General features: G+C 37.0%; 1 protein-coding gene across 19 annotated transcripts in view; it reads left to right on the top strand.

Moving 5' to 3' along the window:
• Positions 1-21768, top strand: part of LOC127427958 (calcium-dependent secretion activator 1) — a 167003-nt gene that overhangs the window by 56295 nt on the left and 88940 nt on the right. For all 19 annotated transcript variants that reach the window (XM_051675951.1, XM_051675941.1, XM_051675938.1 and 16 more), the window contains exons 5-7: positions 3793-3873; positions 5720-5953; positions 11841-11962. In XM_051675951.1, the coding sequence (XP_051531911.1) occupies positions 3793-3873; positions 5720-5953; positions 11841-11962 (437 nt within the window). The remainder of the gene's footprint in view (positions 1-3792; positions 3874-5719; positions 5954-11840; positions 11963-21768) is intronic.

The raw sequence follows: 21768 nt of genomic DNA, 5'->3' as shown, positions 1-21768 counted from the left end.
AGCTTCACACCTGTGGAAAAGCAGGTTGCTGCATGACCCAATGTGATTATTAAACCTCAGAAGGATGGGAAAAAAACTAAAATTACACCCAAAAATTTTATTTAAATAAATAAATGTGTAGCCTGTATGTGCTGCACGCTTCATGTTAAATGTGTGCCCTGCTGTCTCTCATCTAATAACACAAGAGTGCTCGTGATGCTCCTGGTGTGGTGTCTTTAGTGTATGAGCAGCCAGCTTCACACATTCACTTTGAAGCATGTAGCACATGCAGACTTTATTTTTTGTTTTTGTTTTGTTTGATTAAATCACAGCCTTTGTGATTAGTAATCACACTAGGACGTCTCAATTTTATTTTATTCTGCTGAATGTTTACATAATGACATTTGTATGTCAGACGGTATAGATTTTTGGTATCGGAGCATTTTTACTAGTACAAGTATGTGAGCACAAATTCTGACCCGATCTGTGATCGGGATATTCCTAGTTTGAAAAATACACTTGGAAAGATACTCTAACACACCTTCAGATTTCTTGAGTGAGATTTTGATGATATGGCCAGGGCTGCATTAATGCATGGGCAAAACATTCAAGCCCTGGGGCCCTACTGCGTGGTACCTTATTGCGACCCTGGATATATAATTTCTTACACCACAACAAGCTAATCAAACCTTACAAGACAAATAATTTTTATTTTATCTATTTCTTTTTTTTTTTTCTTCACTGTAGGGGTAATTTTTGATCAAAATGGTTTCCTTAATCTGAGCGGTACAAGGCTTGGTGAATTTTCCTAAATTTTCCATTTGAACACTCCCCAAAAAATGTGACTATATTTGATGAGTCTAGGTGGTTTTATTAAACAGTCCCCCATTCATACTATTTGGGTAAAATTTGATTTGACTATGGCAGCATAGTCAGGTTTGACAGAATATTGGAGCATCATTGCAAAATCTGACACTTCAGCAAAAATTTTAAATTTGACAAATATATATATTTTTAATATAATGTCTAAATACAGTATATATCCAATGCATAACTTGTGATAATATCTAGAATTTAAGTTTGTTACAGAATTGGCTTATAGAGTAAATGCATGGAGCACTGAAGCCATCTACTGAACATATTTGTCATTTCATGTAATTGTTATTTTATTCCAACAGATGTCACCAGAGACCCCCAATGCATGACATATATCGATATTTTTAAAATCTTTCAATTTACTGAAATGAAGGTTTTTATTAAATTTAAGAAAACTTAAAATGTGCTTATTTTATATGAATATGAATAGAGTAATTGAGTAATTATAGGTAAATAAGGTAAAAAATACCATAAAATCTCAAAAGAAATGCATAACTTTAGTGTTGTTACTTGATAGTGTTATTACATTTCTTTAAAAAAACATTGGGACTTCTGCTTCAGATGGAAAGGGGTTCTGTATTGATAAGTGTACAAGGGTTAATTAATTACTTAACTGCATATCATGTTTACATTAGATATCGGGAACCTTTAGAATTAGACAATTTTTACTTCAAAATGCTATGAAAAATCAAACTAAACCAACTCAATTTAAAAAACTTGTTATTTTTATATGGCTAGTTATAGTATGTTGACTGTACACACGAGTAGACCACATTAAACTGAGCTGGGACTGAGCTTCTAGTGAAAATGTTTCTGTCCTTCTGAAATATTGTTTTCATTTCATCAGGCTCATAAACATTTACAGTAAGTTGTCTTTTGAAATATCCCCAGTTTGTTGAATATCAGACATTATTAGAACATGAAGAAAACTCTGTCCATAATTTATGAATGTTTAGCCTGCCATAGTTCTTATACTGTTAAACTGTCATTTGTAATAATACGGCAATAACCACAATGGATCGCTCCTCGTTACCTTGGTTAGGCCAATATAGCTAGTCTTTCTAAAAAAAATAAACTATAGGATTAGCTATAAAAAAATAAATAAAAAAATAATACCCTTACACATTTGCATAAAATACATAAAATAAAATACCAATATAAATATAAAGTCTATTAGAAGCCGCCTTATAGGTATAATATGAAACTAACTTTTTTGTCACTGCGTTACTACAGAATAAACATGCAGTGGTAAATTTGCTTCAGTGGCACAAAAATTAAAGTTTGACTCTAATGGAAAAATCCTACATGCAAGATTTTTTGCTATGCTTTATTTTACATTGAATTATGTTGTCTTCTTGTTAGAGCCTGAAAGCATGTGTCTCACGCCAAATGCATGAGAGTTAGCAACCCTGTGAGTATGGTAAAAATTAAGCCTTATGTACATTAACAGGCTTTTCTTCTCCATTGATAAAGCTGACATTAGATTGTTTATGATATTGTAATACAACAGGCCGAAGAAGAATTATTTAAATAATAATAAAAATAGTGAATTTATCTAGTCATTTATCTAATAGTTGTTAATGGTACATGTCACTTTATTATGTGACAGTTCTTGCACACCCTGTTTTCCCAGAGCCTTGTCTAAGCCATTGATTTGTTGCATGAAAAATGAAATACTATCTGATTTTAGCAACAGTGCTCTAGCTAATCATCTAGCTAACCTCCCCAGCTAATCATCTTGGTTCCTCCCAGACAGGGCCAAGATTGATGGCATTACAAAAATACCTAATTAAAGAACACTGAACTGTGAGGTCTGTCCTATTCTTAGCATGAGATGGTGATTTTGTCTGGCTAGGAGAGCTTAGTGTTAGTTAGTTTAGTTTAAGCATTGCTAGCTTGGAATAAGACGGCAAAAAACGTCATGTCTTTTCACATGTGAAGAAGACATTTGCAAAAGAGTCTTAAAGGAACAGCACCAAAAAAAGAAAAAAAAAAAAAAATTGAACCATTGAATGTGATAAATATTAATGAAAAAAAAGAGAAAGAAGCAAGACTCGTGGTAAATTGATAAAGCCTTGTAATCGTCGTGAACCTTGTCCATAAATGTATACACAACTCTATACATGCAAATTTAGCCATTTTTTATATTGTGCTAAATAGTGCAGACCTGTACTTAGCATACATGAATCTTGTTTTATATTAGTGTCACGATAAAAAGTTCAAGCTTCAGTTTTTAACAGATTCCTGAGCAGCACTCGCACAATAACATGATGACAAATGGCTGATGGACTTTGGTCTCTAATCTAATATCAGGCCTGTTAGACAGAGCAAAAGAAGGCTTTCTAATGGACAGAGCTGCGTATATATGAGATGTAGGCTTACAGTAAGCATCATGCTGGCATTAAGCTTTGAAAATGACTTAGATGAGGTTTTAATGTTGGTTTTATATTTATGTAGTATAAGGATAAAACACTCTACATGCTTTTTCTGTCAATAGAAAATCAATATTATTTCATGGCTGATAATTGTTTAGGAGTTGCTGTAAATATGAAACATGGTTCTTCAGCAATTAGCAATTGATTCCAGCACATTCAACACTGATTTCTCATATTAATGATGACTAAATTGCAATGTATGAACACTCGCTTTGGCGATCTACTGGTGGCAATGGATGCAGTTATAAAACACTTTTTCACAATTGACTTTTGATATAAAATCTTTGTATGGATCTGCTCTATATCTCTCTTTCATGGACATTTAATAAACATTTTTGAGTACTGGTAGAAGCTGACCTTTTCAGCTGAACTGAGAAATTTTTTCTGCTTGTTATTGTAATGGTGAAGGTCAGATATGGGTTTCCTCAGCTGATCTTGTAGCTAAAAAAAAAAAAAAAAAAACTATTTGAATGTCATGCAGTAAAATATTTATGTCTTACAGCTGGATAATCCTGATGAACAGGCTGCCCAGATCAGAAGAGAGTTAGATGGACGACTCCAAATGGCTGATCAATTTACAAGAGTAAGTGTTAGCCTCCATCTCAATCAGTTTAGACATGGGGCTATATGAAACCACTTTTGGTAAAGCCATAATTTTCAGGCTTATAGAGTATCCTAAGATCCAGGACACAATGCTTTTAAACAATTTGTGTAGCTTTCCAAACTAAAAGATATTCTAAATTTAAAGTAATTAAACTAAAGCTTTGCAAGTAGTTAGGTAAACCATAATCTACTAACAAAATGTCTATTTAAGGGCAATACATTTTTAAATATCTTAATTTTCTTAATTTATTTTTACAATAAGTGCATTATTTATCTGACACAAAAACAATAAGGATCCCAATTATTGTTACGGCATCTTGAACAGATAAATGTAGGCTACACTAAAAACATAGTGATCAATTGCAGCATTTAACTATAGATTTAGCGTATAAAACAAAATACCAAAATGTTGTTTCCGAGAGTTCCAGTACCCTAGGATTGGCCACATTTTGCCGACTCACTGACAAGCGGCATCTCCTATCAGACATTTTTGCATCGGCTCCTGTGTGTTTACCTTCCCCTGTGGTGTGACCAGATGCGCATTGCGTCACAAGTGTGGGAGACCCAGGTTTGAAATGGGAAATCGCTTTGAATCCAGGAAGTAATTAGTTATGAGAGCGATTTGGAGGTTGCATTTTTTACTCTAACATTACATTTTTACTCCACTGATGGTAAGGTTTAGTTTTGGGATTTGGGGCATAAATATGCATTCATCTTCACTGTATTACAGCCTGTACAGATAAAAACAACTTGCTTCAAACTTGCTTTTGGTGCCTCTCTGTGGAGATTGCACCCAGGAAATGGAGCACACATGTGTACATTAAAGAGCACCTATTATGGTTTTTCAAATATTACCTTTCATGTAGTGTGTTATTTAGCTGTTTGTGAATGTAAAAAAGTCTGCAAAGTTTCAAAAATCAAAGTGCATAACAAATGGAGTTATTGACTCCCAAAATAAAGAACCCAATCTGAATACCTGAAACGAGTCATTAGTAATTCCAGACTTACTTCTACCTCTACTAACCTACATAATTTGGTAACAAAAAACCCACCTCTGGTCTTCAGTGGCTGCTCGCGAACAGCTTTGACCCACCCTCAAACACTAGACTAAGCAGTAGACCAATCACAACAGACTGGGACATCTGACCAATCAGAGCAGATTAGGCTCTCTGAAAAGAGGAGTTTAGAATGAATCCTTTAGAATGGATCATTGAATGAGTCGTTTTTGACACTGGGAAAAAAAGATAATGCTGCAATTTAAATTATGAGCAAATTAAAGTGTTTTTTGACCTTGGATGCATGTAAATCTATTGTATGATACCTTTAAAACATAATTAGGCACATTTAAAAACCATAATAGGTGCTCTTTAAGCCAAACCACACTTACTGCTTTGGCCACTGGGGGCAGTGTTTAAAATTTTAGTAAGCACAGACCGATTTTAACCACAGAAAAGTCAACCTACTTTTTCTGATTTCACTGTAAGATCAGTCTGCAAAATATATAAGATGCCACACAGTGACTTGTGCATGGGTCTGATGAATTCTTTATTTGAATCGTTTGTGAATTGAATGAATTAATTGAATTGGAGGTTTACATTCTGGGTGCGTATGCTCATTGCCTCAGCTCATTGATCTGCAATTTGACATATGGTTTAATAAAACAATGTTTCGTCGCACTACACCAACATTTTTAGGGAAAAAGTTGTTTGTTATTTGTTAACACTGTATCATATCCAAAAAGTTACATTCTGTTTTGTTTGTTTCTATTTGCTGGTTGGCCTTTAAAACTGACTCTTGTCTTTTTCTGTCTTTCACTTTCTGAAAAGGCTGGCAAGTTTCCCAAGTTTGTGTCCAGAGACATGGAGGCCATGTACATTGAGGAGCTGAAGTCATCAGTGAACCTTCTGATGGCCAACCTGGAGAGCATGCCAGTATCTAAAGGAGGAGAGTTCAAACTGCAGAAGCTCAAGAGAGGCCACAACACTTCCATCATTGACATGGGCCAGGAAGATGAGAATCAGCTCTCCAAATCTGACGTTGTTCTGTCTTTCACTCTGGAGGTACTTGTTCCTATTTAAGATATCGGTTAGGGCCAGACCTTGTGGTACATTGGTAGAACATCTGACTCCTGATCAGAATGCTGCATATTCAGTTATAAAACCAATAGTTCCGGGATGCTTAGATTTGTAAATACAGCGTTCCAGCCATGCTGAAATCCACAATTCTTTATGAGTCACACAAAACTCTTTCATATTACTTTTTGGACATTTTTTGTAATTCACCTTCTCTCTGATCTTTTTTTATTTTTTACTCTGAACTCTCCAGAATACTACATGTCATTACCCACGCTTTAGAAATGAGAATTTGTGTGAGGACATGAAACAAATGCAAATGCATCATCACTCAGCTTTTTCTCCTTGTCTTTTTTTATTTGATTTGATAGAAATAGATTTGATCATCACTCCTAAACAATTTCTTGATTAAATAATTGAATCCGAGTTGGTCTTGACATTCATCATCACACTGACATAAGATTTCAGTGTTTCCTTTTATCAGGTGAACATTTATGGGCCGTTTACACGACAATGCTTTCAAATAAAACGGAAAACTTTTTATGCATTTTGGCTGTTCGTTTACACGACAATGGCGTTTTGGGGCCTGAAAACGCAAACTTTTGAAAATGATGCCGTTATCATCTCCGTGTAAACATACAAAAACGCGAATTTGTGAAAACGATGACGTCATGCGCACACGTATTACGTGTTATATAAAGAATGATGGATTGATAGGCATCAATTTTAGATGTATAATTATCAATATGAATACTGGTGTCTGTGTAAATAACAATAATCAACAATTTATTCATTTGGAGTGTTTTGTATGGAGTGTAAACATTGTACAGTAGGTAGAACCTGCAATTTGAAAATCTTGAAATTAATGTATGGATTCAGATGGGAAAAATGTATTTGTATTTTAAATGTTATTAATTAATTTACTTAATTTTATTTGATGTACCTTTACCCTGTAATTAATTCACCCACCGCTTATGTATATAGCCTATAGATACATATGTGATGCAATGTACAGTATTCAGTGATATGCTTAGATATGAAAACATGAGGCAGTGAAAATGCAAGTTAGATCCAGTGTACTCAAGACCTCCCTCTCCTTCAGAAGATATCCATATATCAGAGTTCTGTCTGATATCCAAAACCAGTCAACATCAACAGCTTGTTATGTTAACTCACTCTCCTACCAGCCCAAGAGTCAGCAGGGGGAATACAGAAGAAGGTAGGAGACAAAACAATGCGCAAGACATTCAAAACTACAATGGCGGACTATAGCACTGTGTTTGTGCTGCTCAAGATTTTGAGTTTATTGACACTTCTCCAGCAAAGTAATTGTAGTAATAAAGCAACCTCATCATCCGTCCAGACAAAATTGCTCGATGCTTTCGCCTTCTTCTTTGTTTGTATTCACCGCTCTGTGGAAGAATGCTTATGTGCACAGGCGCGTAGTGTTTCTTTACAAAGTGACATTGCCAACTACTGGCCTGGCATGCATAATACAGTGTTTTTAGTCGTTTTCACAGATCCGTGTGAACGGGGATCGTTTTGACAACGTTGTCGTCTGCAATCAAAACTTTTCAAAAACGCAAAGGAAAACCTTTTCCGTTTTTAGTACATCGTTGTCGTGTAAACGTACCCTTAATCTGCACAGCTATTCCTTTGAATATCTCATTACTACATGTTGCACCATCAGATATTACAAATTGCAAAACCATGTTGGTGCATTTGCAGCATATTGGTCTTTGTTTTGCAGAGAGTTGCATATTGAAAATGTCACCTATCTTACATGGCATTGGTTAGAAAGTGGACAGGAGAATTCTGAATTTGTGAACACCAGATTAGTCTGAGTATGCAGACAAGCCTTGCTTAGCACAAACCACAGAGAAAATCCTGAGTAGTATTAAACAGCCTGCTGTATACCTCACTTTATTCAAGTGACAGTATCTGAGACAAGATATTCCCTGAAGAGGAGGCCAATAAAACCATGTGATGTATGTTGTGTGTTAACAGCTCGTTCCCCTTTCATTGATACCTTTCTGATGATTGCTTTATCTGACACATCTCCTTTCCTCTCTCTCCCTGCTTGGCTGCTATGTGTGTGAGGGTGGATGAATAATACATAGTGGTAGATCTAACTTCTCACGATTTTAGTGGAAAGAGAAGTTCAACCATAATGAAAGACATAATTTAAGATCATCATTTAGTCACCCTCATGTCGTTTCAAACCCCTATGCTTTACTGTTATTTTATTCGTGGAACACAAAAGGAGCCTTTATACCGAAGAATCTTTTCTGTTGTGCCATACAATAACAGTTTATAGTGACCCTGACTGTCATGCTCCATTAAGGACAAAAGAAACCACCAAAAAACATACAACTGGTGCATCATATTTCAGGTCTTCTGAAACCATGCGATATGTGTGAGGTACAGACCGGAATTTAAGTTAGTTTTCACTGATAATCTTGCCTTCCTCGAAGCTTGCATCTAGCCCACATACGCATCTTTGAATCTCAAAGTGAGCTTCAGCAAAGGTGAAGATTATTAGTGAACAACGATTTTGTTACCAACTAAGGACTATCTCATGGCTTCAGAAGACTTGGATTATAGAACACAGCCAAAACCACACTTAAAAAATAATAAAACATAATAGAATAGAATGTTTTCTGATATACACTGGCGGCCAAACATTTGGAATAATGTACGGATTTTGCTGTTTCGGAAGGAAATTGGTAATTTAATTCACCAAAATGGCATTCAACTGATCACAAAGTATAGTGAGGACATTACTGATGTAAGAAACAGCAACAATTTTTGAAAAAAGTATTTTTTGATAAAATCTAGACAGGCCCCATTTCCAGCAGCCATCACTCCAACACCTTATCCTTGAGTAATCATGCTAAATTACTAATTTTGGTACTAGAAAATCACTTGCCATTATATCAAACACAGTTCAAAACTATTTGGTTTGTTAAATGATGCTTAACATTGTCTTTGTGTTTGTTTTTGAGTTGCCACAGTATGCAATAGGCTGGCATGTCTTAAGATCATTATTAGGTCAAAAATGGCAAAAAAGAAACAGCTTTCTCTAGAAATTCATCAGTCAATCATTATTTTGAGGAATGAAGACTATGCAATGCTTGAAATTGCAAAAAAATGAAGATTTCATACAAAGGTGTACACTACAGTCTTTAAAGACAAAGGACAACTGGCTCTAACAAGGACAGAAAGAGATGTGGAAGGCCAGATGTACAGTTAAACAAGAGGATAAGTACATCAGAGTCTCTAGTTTGAGAAATAGACGCCTCACATGTCCTAAGCTGACAGCTTCATTGAATTCTACCCGCTCAACGCCAGTTTCATGTACAACAGTAAAGAGAAGACTCAGGGGCCTTATGGGAAGAATTGCAAAGAAAAAGCCACTTTTGAAACAGAAAAACTAAAAGAAAAGATTAGAGTGGGCAAAGAAACACAGACACTGGACAACAGATAATTGGAAAAGAGTGTTATGAATCTTAACCCTATTGAGCTTTTGTGGGATCAGCTAGAATTTAAGGTGCGTTGAGAAGTGCCCGACAAGACAGCCACATCTATGGCAAGTGCTACAGGAAGCATGGGGTGAAATGTCACCTGAGAATCTGGACAAACTGACAGCTAGAATGCCAAGGATCTGCAAAGCTGTCATTGTTGCACGTGGAGTTTTTTTTTTTATGAGAAATCTTTGAAGTAGTTTTAAGAAGTTCTGAACTTTTTATTAAATTGTAATTTTTCACATTATTAATGTCTTGACTATACATTGTGATCAGTTGAATGCCACTTTGGTGAATAAAAGTACCAATTTCTTTCCATAAGAGCAAAATCTGTACATTATTCCAAACTGTTGGCCGCCAGTGTATGCTGATGATTTATTTTTCATGAGATGATGCAACAAACCTAGAACAGGATTCATTACTTCCACACTGAAATTTCATGAGAAATTGGCAACAGCAACTGGCTATCAAACACATATTGATCTCCTCATAGCACATTAGCTACACAAAATGTACATGTATTTCCTCAGGCACGTTTTGAGCCCAAACAGATGCACAACTTAACAATTTCTGTAGTACACTCAAATGACAATGGCCTAATCACACTATTTATGTGCTACACTTGCTATAGTTTACTTCCACGTTGCTTCTTCATCAAATAGCAAAGTCAAATGTATATCCATCAAAAGTCCATCACTGAAACAATAGTGCCACTTGCAGAGTAAGATTGGCAGTTTGGTGAGTTACGGTCCCTTTACCCAACGGTTGACCATCCAGTGAGTGGATATGAAGGGGAGAATGAATGGTTTGAAGGGGTGCATTCAACTGTCTAGCCAGTTGTTCATCCAGGAAGTTGCCAGCAGCTCCCAGGTCTACTAGCACTGTGAGAGACAAGGAGACAGGGCCAACTGATATTTGCACAGGCACTGAGAATTGTTTGTGAGAAACACTGACTAAGGCTGAAATTCTCACCTGGAAGTCTGATGGACATTCTTCTCAGGAAGGGTGCACGGGACAGGTTGATTGCTGATGTCCAGCTACTCTGCAGTAGCGGCAGAGACAGAGCTGATAGCATCTTTTACGTTCTTTCTGGGACAATGGGGCATGTCCTAGCTGCATAGGTTTCTCTTGAGCCGTAATTTTCAGTGTTAGGTGGACTTTGAGATACTGGATGATTATCTGAAAGACTGAGGCTCAATGTGCGGCATTCCTTTCGTCTTTCCCGTATCCTGATATCCAGGCATATGGGGAGATCAATGAGGGACTCAAGGTCATTTACCCCTTGTCTGGAGGCCAGTTTGTCCTTGAGGGTATCAGACAAGTGGAGGGATATGTGGTGGGTTGCAATTTGAACGCAAGTGAACACTGGGTTAAGAAGCCACGACACTTAGCTGCATTGCCATCAAATTGAGGGGGCACTGGTAGGCGTAGTTTAACATGCAGCTGAGGCCACAACGTCACTGGAGGGTATCTGGAATAATCAGATACGTTAACAGCTGCTCCCATGGGTGGTTGGACTGGGGAATCGGGGCTATGTGTAGGCTTTCTAGTATTTGAGTTAGCAACAGCTCAGGATAAAGTTTCCTCTTGGCTATTCAGAAGTGTGACATGTCTTCCTACTGTGGCTCCTTGATTAAGCAATGCTGCATGTAGCTGTTCAAGGCCACTAGCAATAGGGTCTCTTAGTTCAGTCAGGTGCAAAGACAGAAACTTTACTTAAGAATTCAGGTAACTAGGACAAATCCAAAATCATAGTCAGAAAACAGGCAATGACCCAAAAACAGGCAATCGCAAACAAGATTGCATGAAAATTACAGGCTCAGTAAGGGGCATGTACTCAATACTTCACAAAGCTACAACTGAAAACAAAGTCTTTTTAATGATACTAATAGGCAACTGTGATGAGCCACAGGTGGTGTCAATAGGCTGGGGATGGAGAACGTTGATTGGCTGATTGTGAGGCTGGTGTCACAGAAATAGGTATAATGTGATAGTAAACTTATATAGATATGAAATAATCATAAAAATATTATTTATGGAAGGGCAAAATAAAACCAACACTATTACATATCTTGAGTCTTTAATGACCCTACACAATTTTGGTAATTCAGCAGTTATAAGAAATATATTTTTTGCAATTTCACCATTTCTTTTCTTCTTCTTCTTCTTCTTCTTCTTTTTTTTTTTCTTTTTTATTTATTTTTTTATAAATATTCAGAAGACAAAACAGGTCTGGCATCACTCCAAAACTGTAAGTGGCACAGGGGGTGGAATGAGGTCACTAAGATCCAAGGTACGCATTAAATGGTTAAAGGAGTTTTCTCTATAGATGTCTATTTGTTTTCCTGCAGGTGGTGATTATGGAGGTACAGGGTCTAAAGTCTTTAGCACCAAACCGGATTGTTTACTGTACCATGGAGGTGGAAGGAGGACAGAAACTGCAAACTGACCAGGCAGAGGCCTCCAAGCCAACGTAGGTTATGCCAACCATATAAAAACATTGCGATCATATATTGTTTATTTGCATGTAAATATCTTGCTTCATTTATTCAGATGTTAACACCCTAAACAAATGCTAGTTAAATACATTTTTATTTTTTACGATGTGAAAATACAGTACTATCTCAACTTGTGCAGAGACAACTAAGTAAGCCATTCTTAAATTGATTTACCCTAAAAGTGTAAACTCTGTGGCATGGTACCACTATCAGAACATTTCTCTGTTTATTTGTGCATCCCAACCAGTCAGTGTTCAACCAATGGCATGAGTCTGGGGTGGGACTATCTGTTTGTTTGACCAACTGCAGATGGGGGAGTGTTTAGGAAACCTGTTTGAAAACAGCCATTATTTTTGCAATTTTGTTTGGTGATGGTAGTCGCGCAGAAAGTACATACTTCACCTTTAAGTTTGCTTTACTCTTGTACCACAAAAATCTAATATTTGATGCCACAGATCTATAGAATATTTGATGCCTAGCTCCAACATTCTATCTAGTTCAGCATTCGATATTTTCCCTGACTGAGAAATATTGCTTAGAATCTGCTGGACACTACAGGGTTGAAAGCATCAAGCTTTGCTTCTCAGACTAACTTCATGCATCATGGCAGTTTATGAACAGTCCTACTCATAACCTGTTTTGTTATGCTTGCATTTCTTAGAGTATAAGCTCTAGAGCCGAGAGCCTTCAGGCCTAAGTAAATTATTATTTTACAGACTAATTAGATCAGTGAATGTTCTATACAAACCTAACACATACCCAGTTGAAGTCAGAAGTTTACATACACTTAGGTTGAAGTCATTAAACTCATATTTTAACCACTCCATGGATTTCATATTAGCAAACTATAGTTTTGGCAAGTTGTTTAGGACATCTACTTTGTGCATGACACGGGTAATTTTTCCAACAATTGTTTACAGATTGTTTCACTTTTAATTGACTATATCACAATTCCAGTAGGTCAGAAGTTTACATACACTAAGTTAACTGTGCCTTTAAGCAGCTTGGAAAATTCCAGAAAATGATGTCAAGCCTTTAGGCAATTAGCCAATTAGCTTCTGATAGGCTAATTGGCTAAATGGAGTCAATTGGAGGTGTACCTGTGGATGTATTTTAAGGCCTACCTTCAAACTCAGTGCCTCTTTGCTTGACATCATGGGAAAATCAAAAGAAACCAACCAAAAAAATGTGGACCTCCACAAGTCTGGTTCATCCTTAGGAGCAATTTCCAAATGCCTGAAGATACCACGTGCACAAACAATAGTACGCAAGTATAAACACTATGGGACCAGGCAGCCATCATACCGCTCAGGAAGGAGACGCATTCTGTCTTCTAGAGATTAACATAGGTTGGTGTGAAAAGTGCAACTCAGTCCCAGAACAACAGCAAAGGACCTTGTGAAGATGCTGGAGGAAACAGGTAGACAAGTGTCTATATCCACTGTAAAATGAGTCCTATATCAACGTAACCTGAAAGGCTGCTCAGCAAGGAAGAAGCCAGAAAACCACCATAAAAAAGCCAGACTACAATTTGCAAGTGCACATGGGGACAAAGATCTTACTTTTTGGAGAAATGTCCTCTGGTCTGATGAAACAAAAATTTTACTATTTGGCCATAATGTCCATCGATATGTTTGGAGGAAAAAGGGTGAGGCTTGCAAGCCAAAGAACACCATCCCAACCGTGAGGCATGGGGGTGTCAGCATCATGTTGTGGGGGTGCTTTGCTGCAGGAGGGACTGGTGCACTTCACAAAATAGATGGCATCATGAGGAAGGAAAATTATGTGGATATATTGAAGAAATATCTCAAGGTAAAGCTCAGTTGCAAATGGGTCTTCCAAATGGACAATGACCACAAGCATACCTCCAAAGTTGTGGCAAAATGTCTTAAGGACAACAAAGTCAAGGTATTGGAGTGGCCATCACAAAGCCCTTACCTCAATCTGATGGAAAATTTGTGGACAGAAATGAAAAAGCGTGTGCCAGCAAGGAGGCCTTCAAACCTGACACATTAACACAAGTTCTGTCTGGAGGAATGGGCCAAAATTCCAGCAACTTATTGTGAGAAGCTTGTGGAAGGCTACCCAAAACATTTGACCCAAGTTACAATTTAACAATTTAAAGGCAGTGCTACCAAATACTAACAAAGTGTATGTAAACTTCTGACCCACTGGGAATGTGATGAAAGAAATAAAAGCTGAAATAAATAATTCTCTCCACTATTATTCTGACATTTTACATTCTTCAAATAAAGTAGTGATCCTAATGTTTTCTATGATTAAATGTCAGGAATTGTGAAAAACTCAGTTTAAATGTATTTGGCTAAGGTGTATGTAAACTTCTGACTTCAACTGTATACACAGAGGTTTGATTGCTTGTTTTCATGCATACTGGCACATTCTCACTGTACAATTCATGGTATTCATTGCTGAAATAATTCAAATTCCATCAAATGCTGTTTTCCGAAGCTGTGCGTGTGTGTGTTATTTAGCTCATTACATGATCAGTCGATCTTATAATTGTGTAGACAGTAGGCTCATTCTGTTTGTGGTGAGATGTAACGCTTAATGAATTAACAATTCTGGGCATATAGACAATTGTACACTGTTCACATTACACAACTAGACTTACCTCATGTGTATGTGTGTTTGGAGACTTTGATTCATATTGCTGTAAGATAGAGTGGAATTAGTGGATGACACAAATGCACACACACAAACAGAAATTCAGTTTCTCACTTTCCATTGAACACACACACACACACACACACACACACACAAAAGAACACTCATATTCACTGTCTCCACTGACCATATACTGAGTTGCTCGGATCATCTTGCTCTCGAATTCACTCACACACATTTCTCTTGGGCTTGCTGTAATGCTAAAAGACTGCCGGGTCTCAGGGGTAGAGCCGTGTGAGGGTGCATGAGAAAGAGAGTCTGGGAAAGAGAGACAGTGACGGGAAACTGCTGCGAGACATGCTGGCTGTACCTGTTTGATCAGACACCTCAAGACTGTCACTACTGATCCCAACACATCTCTGTAATTAAAGTGCATATGAGAGTGTTTATGTGAGAGCAGAAAACATGGAAGTAGAGAAAGAAAGAGAAAAAAGGTTTCTGTTGTAAGCCTCAGGGTTAGAGGGGGCTACAAAGACCTTTCCTGAAGTGGCTTATGCTTTTATAACTGCATGTGTATAAATGGGGTGTGGTTATAGTGAGTGAAAAATCTACTTTTCAAGTCACGTGTGTCAGGAGTATTACAGTTTAGAATTATAATTTTTTTCTTTTTTGTTTTGTATTTTGGTTTTCAGTTTTAGTTTAGCTGTCATTAGTTTTAATGGTGCACAAAGAGTTTTTATTTCATTTGTATTTTTTTGAAAATTATAATTTTTAGTTTTTATTTAGTTTAGTTTGAGAATGGTTTCCCTTTTTATATACATATATCCCTTATAACTCAGCACCACAAATTGTTTCATCTGCCTGTGATGACATAAATGTTTTGTTTGAGGCCGTTTGAATCAATTGAGACTAGGTATGTGTCACCGGTCCTACTCGACCCGCCCCGAGCGGGAGTCGAATCGGTGATCCACGGCATGGGAGACGAATGCACTTGCAAGGAGTCTATAAAAGCCATTGCCTCTGTCCTCGCTAGTGCATCTCTTAAGGACAGGAGGGTAAGTTTTACAAACTGCACAGCTATCACGTACCAGCTGGCTACCATTACACTCACCCCCCAAACCTCACCCCCATCCGGGTCATGGCACCAATGTCACCGGTCCTACTCGACCCGCCCCAGGTGGCATTTGAACCAGCAATTCCCGGTATGGGAGTCGGATGCGCTAGCAAGGAGGCAAGAAAAGCCATGGCCTCTAGCCTTGATCACTAGTGCGTCTCTTAAGGCTAGGAGAGTAAGGTTTACACACTGCACAGCTATCATGTACCAGCTGGCTACCATTATATATGCACCAATACAAAATTTGTGTGCCGATACAGATATCTGATTACTTCGAACAACATCTGCTGATACCAATAGTTTAGTGGTTCTGCTTTTTTATGCCTCCTTGTTTCAAATCACTAATAATCAACTACTCAACTCACATTAACATTCTTAAGTTACATTAACTGAATTTTGAGCCTCTTAATTTTGAATGTTCGTAAGTCTCATTAACTGAATTCTGAATGATGACGTTTGTCCCTTTTTAGCTGAAGCAGCCTCCACTTTAGCTTTAACCAACTTGTCATTCCTTGCTGTGTCGAGCTTTATGTTGAGTAATCAAATTAGTTGTGGTAAAAGTTTTAACGGTAGTTCCACCTCGTGAATTCTAGCAGTGAAAAGCTTACAAAATGCAACTCTGCTGTCATTAGCTATGTTTACAGGCACCCTCATAATGCGATTACAATGGGATTAAGGCAATACTGCAATTAAACTGTTGCTCATGTAAACAGAATATTGCAATTATGATATTGCGATTATGCTAATAATCAGAGTAATGATAATTGCAGTATTATCTATTTGAATCGCTTTATACAGGCATGGAAATGCTTTAATCGCATTTCTTCAACTCTGACCAAAGTTTGTCTGCATCAGTGCTGCAGACGGATGATGTTACATTCAAGCACAGGTTTGAAAACATTGCGAAACAGAAGAAGCTGCACTCACTTCTCGGCTTCGTGTGAAGCGGTAGTTTCTTGCACTGTTTTCCAGCAGTGGTGCTCCCCCGCTGCAGAATCTACAGCCCCATGGCAAAAGAAAACACATTTTACCGAGTTGTGAATGTCCGTGTGCAGTCTGAATTGAATGTTGGTGAAATAAAAAGACCATATTATCTGTGAAATAATAGCAAGGAAACACGTCTTTCAAATTAGTCTGTCCTCATGGGTGGAACACAATAACATCCAGCACGTGTATTTCTAATTCACAAACAAATGACTCTTATGAACGATTCTTTTTAGTGAAGCAAAATAGCCAGAGCAGACAGTGTTGTCCAACAAACAAAAGACTCTAATGAACCGATTCTTTTTAGTGAATCATAAGCAGACGACGCAGTCAGTGTTTTCGAAAATGACTCTTATGAACCATTCTTTTAAATAAATCATTCAAAAAGACTCTCAAACTGACTGACAAATTTCCCTATGCCAAGTATTTAAAGATACATGTTTACAACAAATATGTTTTGTTTTTTGTTTTTTTTGTAATAACTTTTAATTTATTAAAAAGCATTAAAACATCACATTTCTCAGCAAATAATCAGAGTAATGGCAAGTAGCATGTAAACAGGACTGAAGAGGTTTGCTCAAATCATGTAAACATCTTTATCGAATTATTCCTTATATGCTGATTATTGCAATAATCAGAGTATTGGTGTACATGTAAAAGTAGCCATTATCACTCAATTCAAAGTAATTTCACACAAGAGATATTTTCTTAATCATCGGCTGTTTTAAATCAATAAAATATCTAATTATTGCTTTTATTGGCCAATAGCAATGTTTGGCATCTCTAAATGAGACTCTTAATTTATTTCATGTTGTTTTGCAAGGTTTAACAAAGTCAGCTGCTCCATTAATTGCTGCACACTTTTTTTTTTTATAATTGAGGTGTGGTGTCATTGATTTTAGATACCCCTCCCTAAAATAAAAATTAAAATATTTCACTGCTATTTTTCGTCATTGAAATAGCTTTTGTGAACATTAATAATCTTGTTATATGTACGATTAAGTGTAGGTCTGGTTTGGTGCTGTTTTTGAATTTGGCAGTAGGTTTTAGCTACATCATGGTGGTTGAAAGCTGCCGTGACCCCCTGCCCCTGCCTGTTGAGCAAAGGTTTTTTTTTTTAAAAAAGAAAAAGAAAATGATCGTTGTTGTCAGTAGGTCATTTATCAAACTCTGGATTTTTTGGAGGGAAAATAGAACTTCGGACTTGGTGGACTTTAAAACCTCTTCATCTATTAGATTCACAGTCTAATAGATGAAGTTGGACGATTTCTTTTTTTCTTTCTATAAATACCTTACATTTAGTAAAAATAAATGTGTATATGCTAACACATGCCTCATTTGAAAAGAATACACTGTTCTGTTGCCTGCTCTGCTTATTACTCCCTGATACTGCACCTGATCTGTTGCACACTTACATCTTACTTCTGTCACTACATTAACAGAATAAATATAAAGGCTTATAATATCATATTATTGCTATTAAGATCCGGGTGAACAGAAAAGCTTGTTTTTAAATTATAGTTTGGATTACTTTTTAATTACTGTTGGATTTTATATTATTTTTGAAATGGTCACAAGTGCTTAGGTGTTTACAGTTTGATCTGACAGGCTCAAACATGAGAAATGAGAGCAGTGTTTAGGAGGACTGTTCTAAACATAATTCTCATTAGGCATCATGACATATTGATGTGCTTTATCTGGAAATGTAAGCTCCTCTACTGCCACCTACAGTCTTGATGAGCACCAGCAGTGCTGTGCAGCGTTTCAGAGAGAAATTCATTTAAATGCAAATTAATACAAACATATGGCTCAATCTGTGGCAACACTGACAAGGCAACTGCTGCCGTTTTGGCAGAATATGTTTCTAAGTATTCCACTGTCTCTTTTAGCGAATCTCTTTAGGGAGTCGCTTCAGTTTTTTAAAAATTATGCAGAATATGTTACATAACTTATGGTCATACAACATTAAAGCTTATTTGTGTGTGTGTGTGTGTGTGTGTGTGTGTGTGTGTGTGTGTGTGTGTGTGTGTGTGTGTGTGTCTGTGAGAGTTTGAGGACATTCTTTGGTATGGCTAATCTGAGATGCCAAAAATGTTAAGATTGAGGCTTTTGCAGCCAATCATAGTGCTCACTCTTCTTATTGGGCAGAACATTTATGCCTTTATTCTGGGTGCCACAAATTGATGGACGGTCATTCTACTAAAAATGCAAAAAATAATAGGTGAACTGAAAATGCAGCCAGTTTCTGAACATTACAACAGAATATGATGTATGATTTGAGTTTTATCTAACAAATAGTCATTCTGAAAGGTCTATGATAATTCAGAATAGAGAAAGTAAGAAGACACTTTAGTTTGAACATTTGAGATAAGCTGTGAAAATAAAAATCATGCAATAACATTTGCTGTGTTATTTGATAAGAGAGTTTAGGAGTATAAAAACTCTCTTTGTAAGTTATTACTGTAATAAGGTAATACCCATTACCTGAGGTCAGGATTTACTCAGTGAATGGTTAGAATTGAAAAAATGACCTAATTACAGTGATATTGTGCTGTCTTTAAATGGTCATGTCTGGGCTTGAGAACAGTATCCTACTGAAAATCTGTGGCAGACACAGAGCCAGTCTCTGAATGTCTTTGGTGTGAGAGCACTAATGTTCTTCCACTGTTTGCAAATGGTTACATAGTGATGACTCATTGAGCAAATGGCAGAAAGCCAGTGTGCAGTGTGTGTGAATGTAAGAGAGTCAGGCACACATGCACCCTAATAGCAGGCTTAAAGCATTCTGAAAGACTCGCCTCAGTGTGTGGCGGAACAAGTTTCATTTTTTCTCAAATACACACACACATGTTGGTGCAGCTATCATTATGAGGACTCTCCATAGACATAATTATTTTTATACTGTACGAACTATAGATTCTATCCCCTTACCCTACCCCAAAACCTAACCCTCACAAAAAACGTTCTGCATTTTTACATTTTTAATAAAACATCGTTTAGTATGTTTTTTAAGCGATTTGAATTATGAGGACACTAGAAATGTCCTCATAAACCACATTTATAGCATAATACCCTTGTAATTACCAGTTTGTAACCTAACACACACACACACAGACACACACACTTATGGTTTGCGGTCATATAATGCTATCAGTATCATCAAACAGCTGTGCAACACCAGGCGGAAGATCTGCGGTCAGATTATTATGAAGACATTCTAACGACAATCACACCTACCTAACCCAAATCCTAACCCTGCACGCAAAAGAGAACTTTTTGTATTTTTTAGCATTACAAAGAAATATAATTTACTTATTTCTATACATATATTTATATTATTATTTTGTTTTACCTTTGATGGCATCCTCAGATCAGAGTCAGAAATTTAGGGGGGCTTGGGTCAAAAATGCCACCAAAAATGACAAAAATTAACCCAAAATTCAAAATGTGGGTGCAAAAACTGCCTTTGTACTTAATCCTTCTGGGGTTTTTTTTTTTTTTACATTTGTAACATCTGTTACTGTTTCTAATATTCTATTACAGTCTTAGATATAAATAATTAATAATTAATTAATAAATGTATTAACTTATTAGCTGCAGTCGACGCATCAGTGACGAAGCGCTATGGCGCGTTCGCACGAGAAGTTGGAAGCATGCGCTTTGTATACAACAGAGGAAAGAACGTCAAGCGAGAGTTAGTTCATTTTACGATTTAAAGTTAAAAAAAAATCATTATTGATTTGTTTCTTACACCAACCCATCAGTTTGCTTCAGAAGACATTAATTGTTCGACTGGAGTCATGTGGATTACTTTTATGCTGCCTAAATATGCCTTTTGGACCGTCAAATAGCCAGCAGCCTGATGGCACCCGTTTGCTTACATTATAAGAACCTACAGCTTCAACATTTTTCTAAAACTCCTAATTTGTGTTCTGCTGAAGAAAGACAGTCATACTTATCTGGGATGGCATCTGGGTAAGTGAACAATGAGAGAATTTTCATTTTTGGGTGAACTATTCCTTTATGACATTTTCTGGTTTTCATCCCTAAAACGTTCTTGTGAGTGAAACTACAGTACTTTCTTCCGCCATGGATTCAGCATCTCGTTTTGATTCAGCCCAAGCCTACGTTGCTACTTCCAAAACTTCACTTTAGAACTACTTGCGAGGCTTGCGCTGGACTTGGAATGGCTTGCTCTTACTGGAGTAGCAAGGTAGTGCTTGTGTGCATTTATGTGTGCGTTTGTGTGTGTGAGTGAGCGAGAGAGAGAAACTGAGAAACTGAGAGAGATCGCATGTGGGATTACCTTTGTTTGCTGCTGCTCTTGTCAAAAGTAACATCACTTTAAATTGCCATGATGTAAGTTTAATCACACTTCTCGTGGAACATTTCACATTTCTGTGAACACTTCACAGGAGCGTAATAGTGTCACCATACTAGTATTTATCTTTTCTGTTGTTGTAAACCTTAACAACTGTTTATAACACCACTGAGATGCAGGTGTGCGCTGACATGACGGCTCTGTTTGTATGTGTATCTGTGAGTATGTATGTGTGAATATGTGTGTGCGCCCACGTGTGTGAGTGTGGGTTAGAGTGAAATAGAGGGGGTGGGGGAGTGCGAGAGTGCTTTCCATTGAAATAAAGAGATATTTCAGATAATATAGAAACTGTTGCATTGATCAAGTCGCGGGGGTGTGTTTACATTAAGCCTCTGTTTGTTGGCCACAACTCTAGTCTCTATGTGTGTGTGTGTGTGTGTGTGTGTGTGTGTGTGTGTGAGAGAGAGAGAGTATGGGTGAGATGATAGCGAAAGACAGAGAGATGGAGTGCAAGTGCCTTTTCAACAGAAATGTTAATAAATCTAGGATAGTTTAGACATTGTTTGTCATCCTTATCTGATTAACTTTAACCAATGTCTTTGTTTTACAGTATATGGTTATTTTGCTGTGGTAGCCGGCACTTTGAAATAACTGGAATAATATGCCAAAGTGATATGGAACTGTTATACCAATCAGAATCAAGCATTCAACAGACTTGTGGTATAATATGAATTAAT

Source organism: Myxocyprinus asiaticus, chromosome 37 (assembly GCF_019703515.2).
Source record: "Myxocyprinus asiaticus isolate MX2 ecotype Aquarium Trade chromosome 37, UBuf_Myxa_2, whole genome shotgun sequence".
Lineage (NCBI taxonomy): Eukaryota > Metazoa > Chordata > Actinopteri > Cypriniformes > Catostomidae > Myxocyprinus > Myxocyprinus asiaticus.
This window is presented reverse-complemented; position numbering and strand designations above follow the sequence as displayed.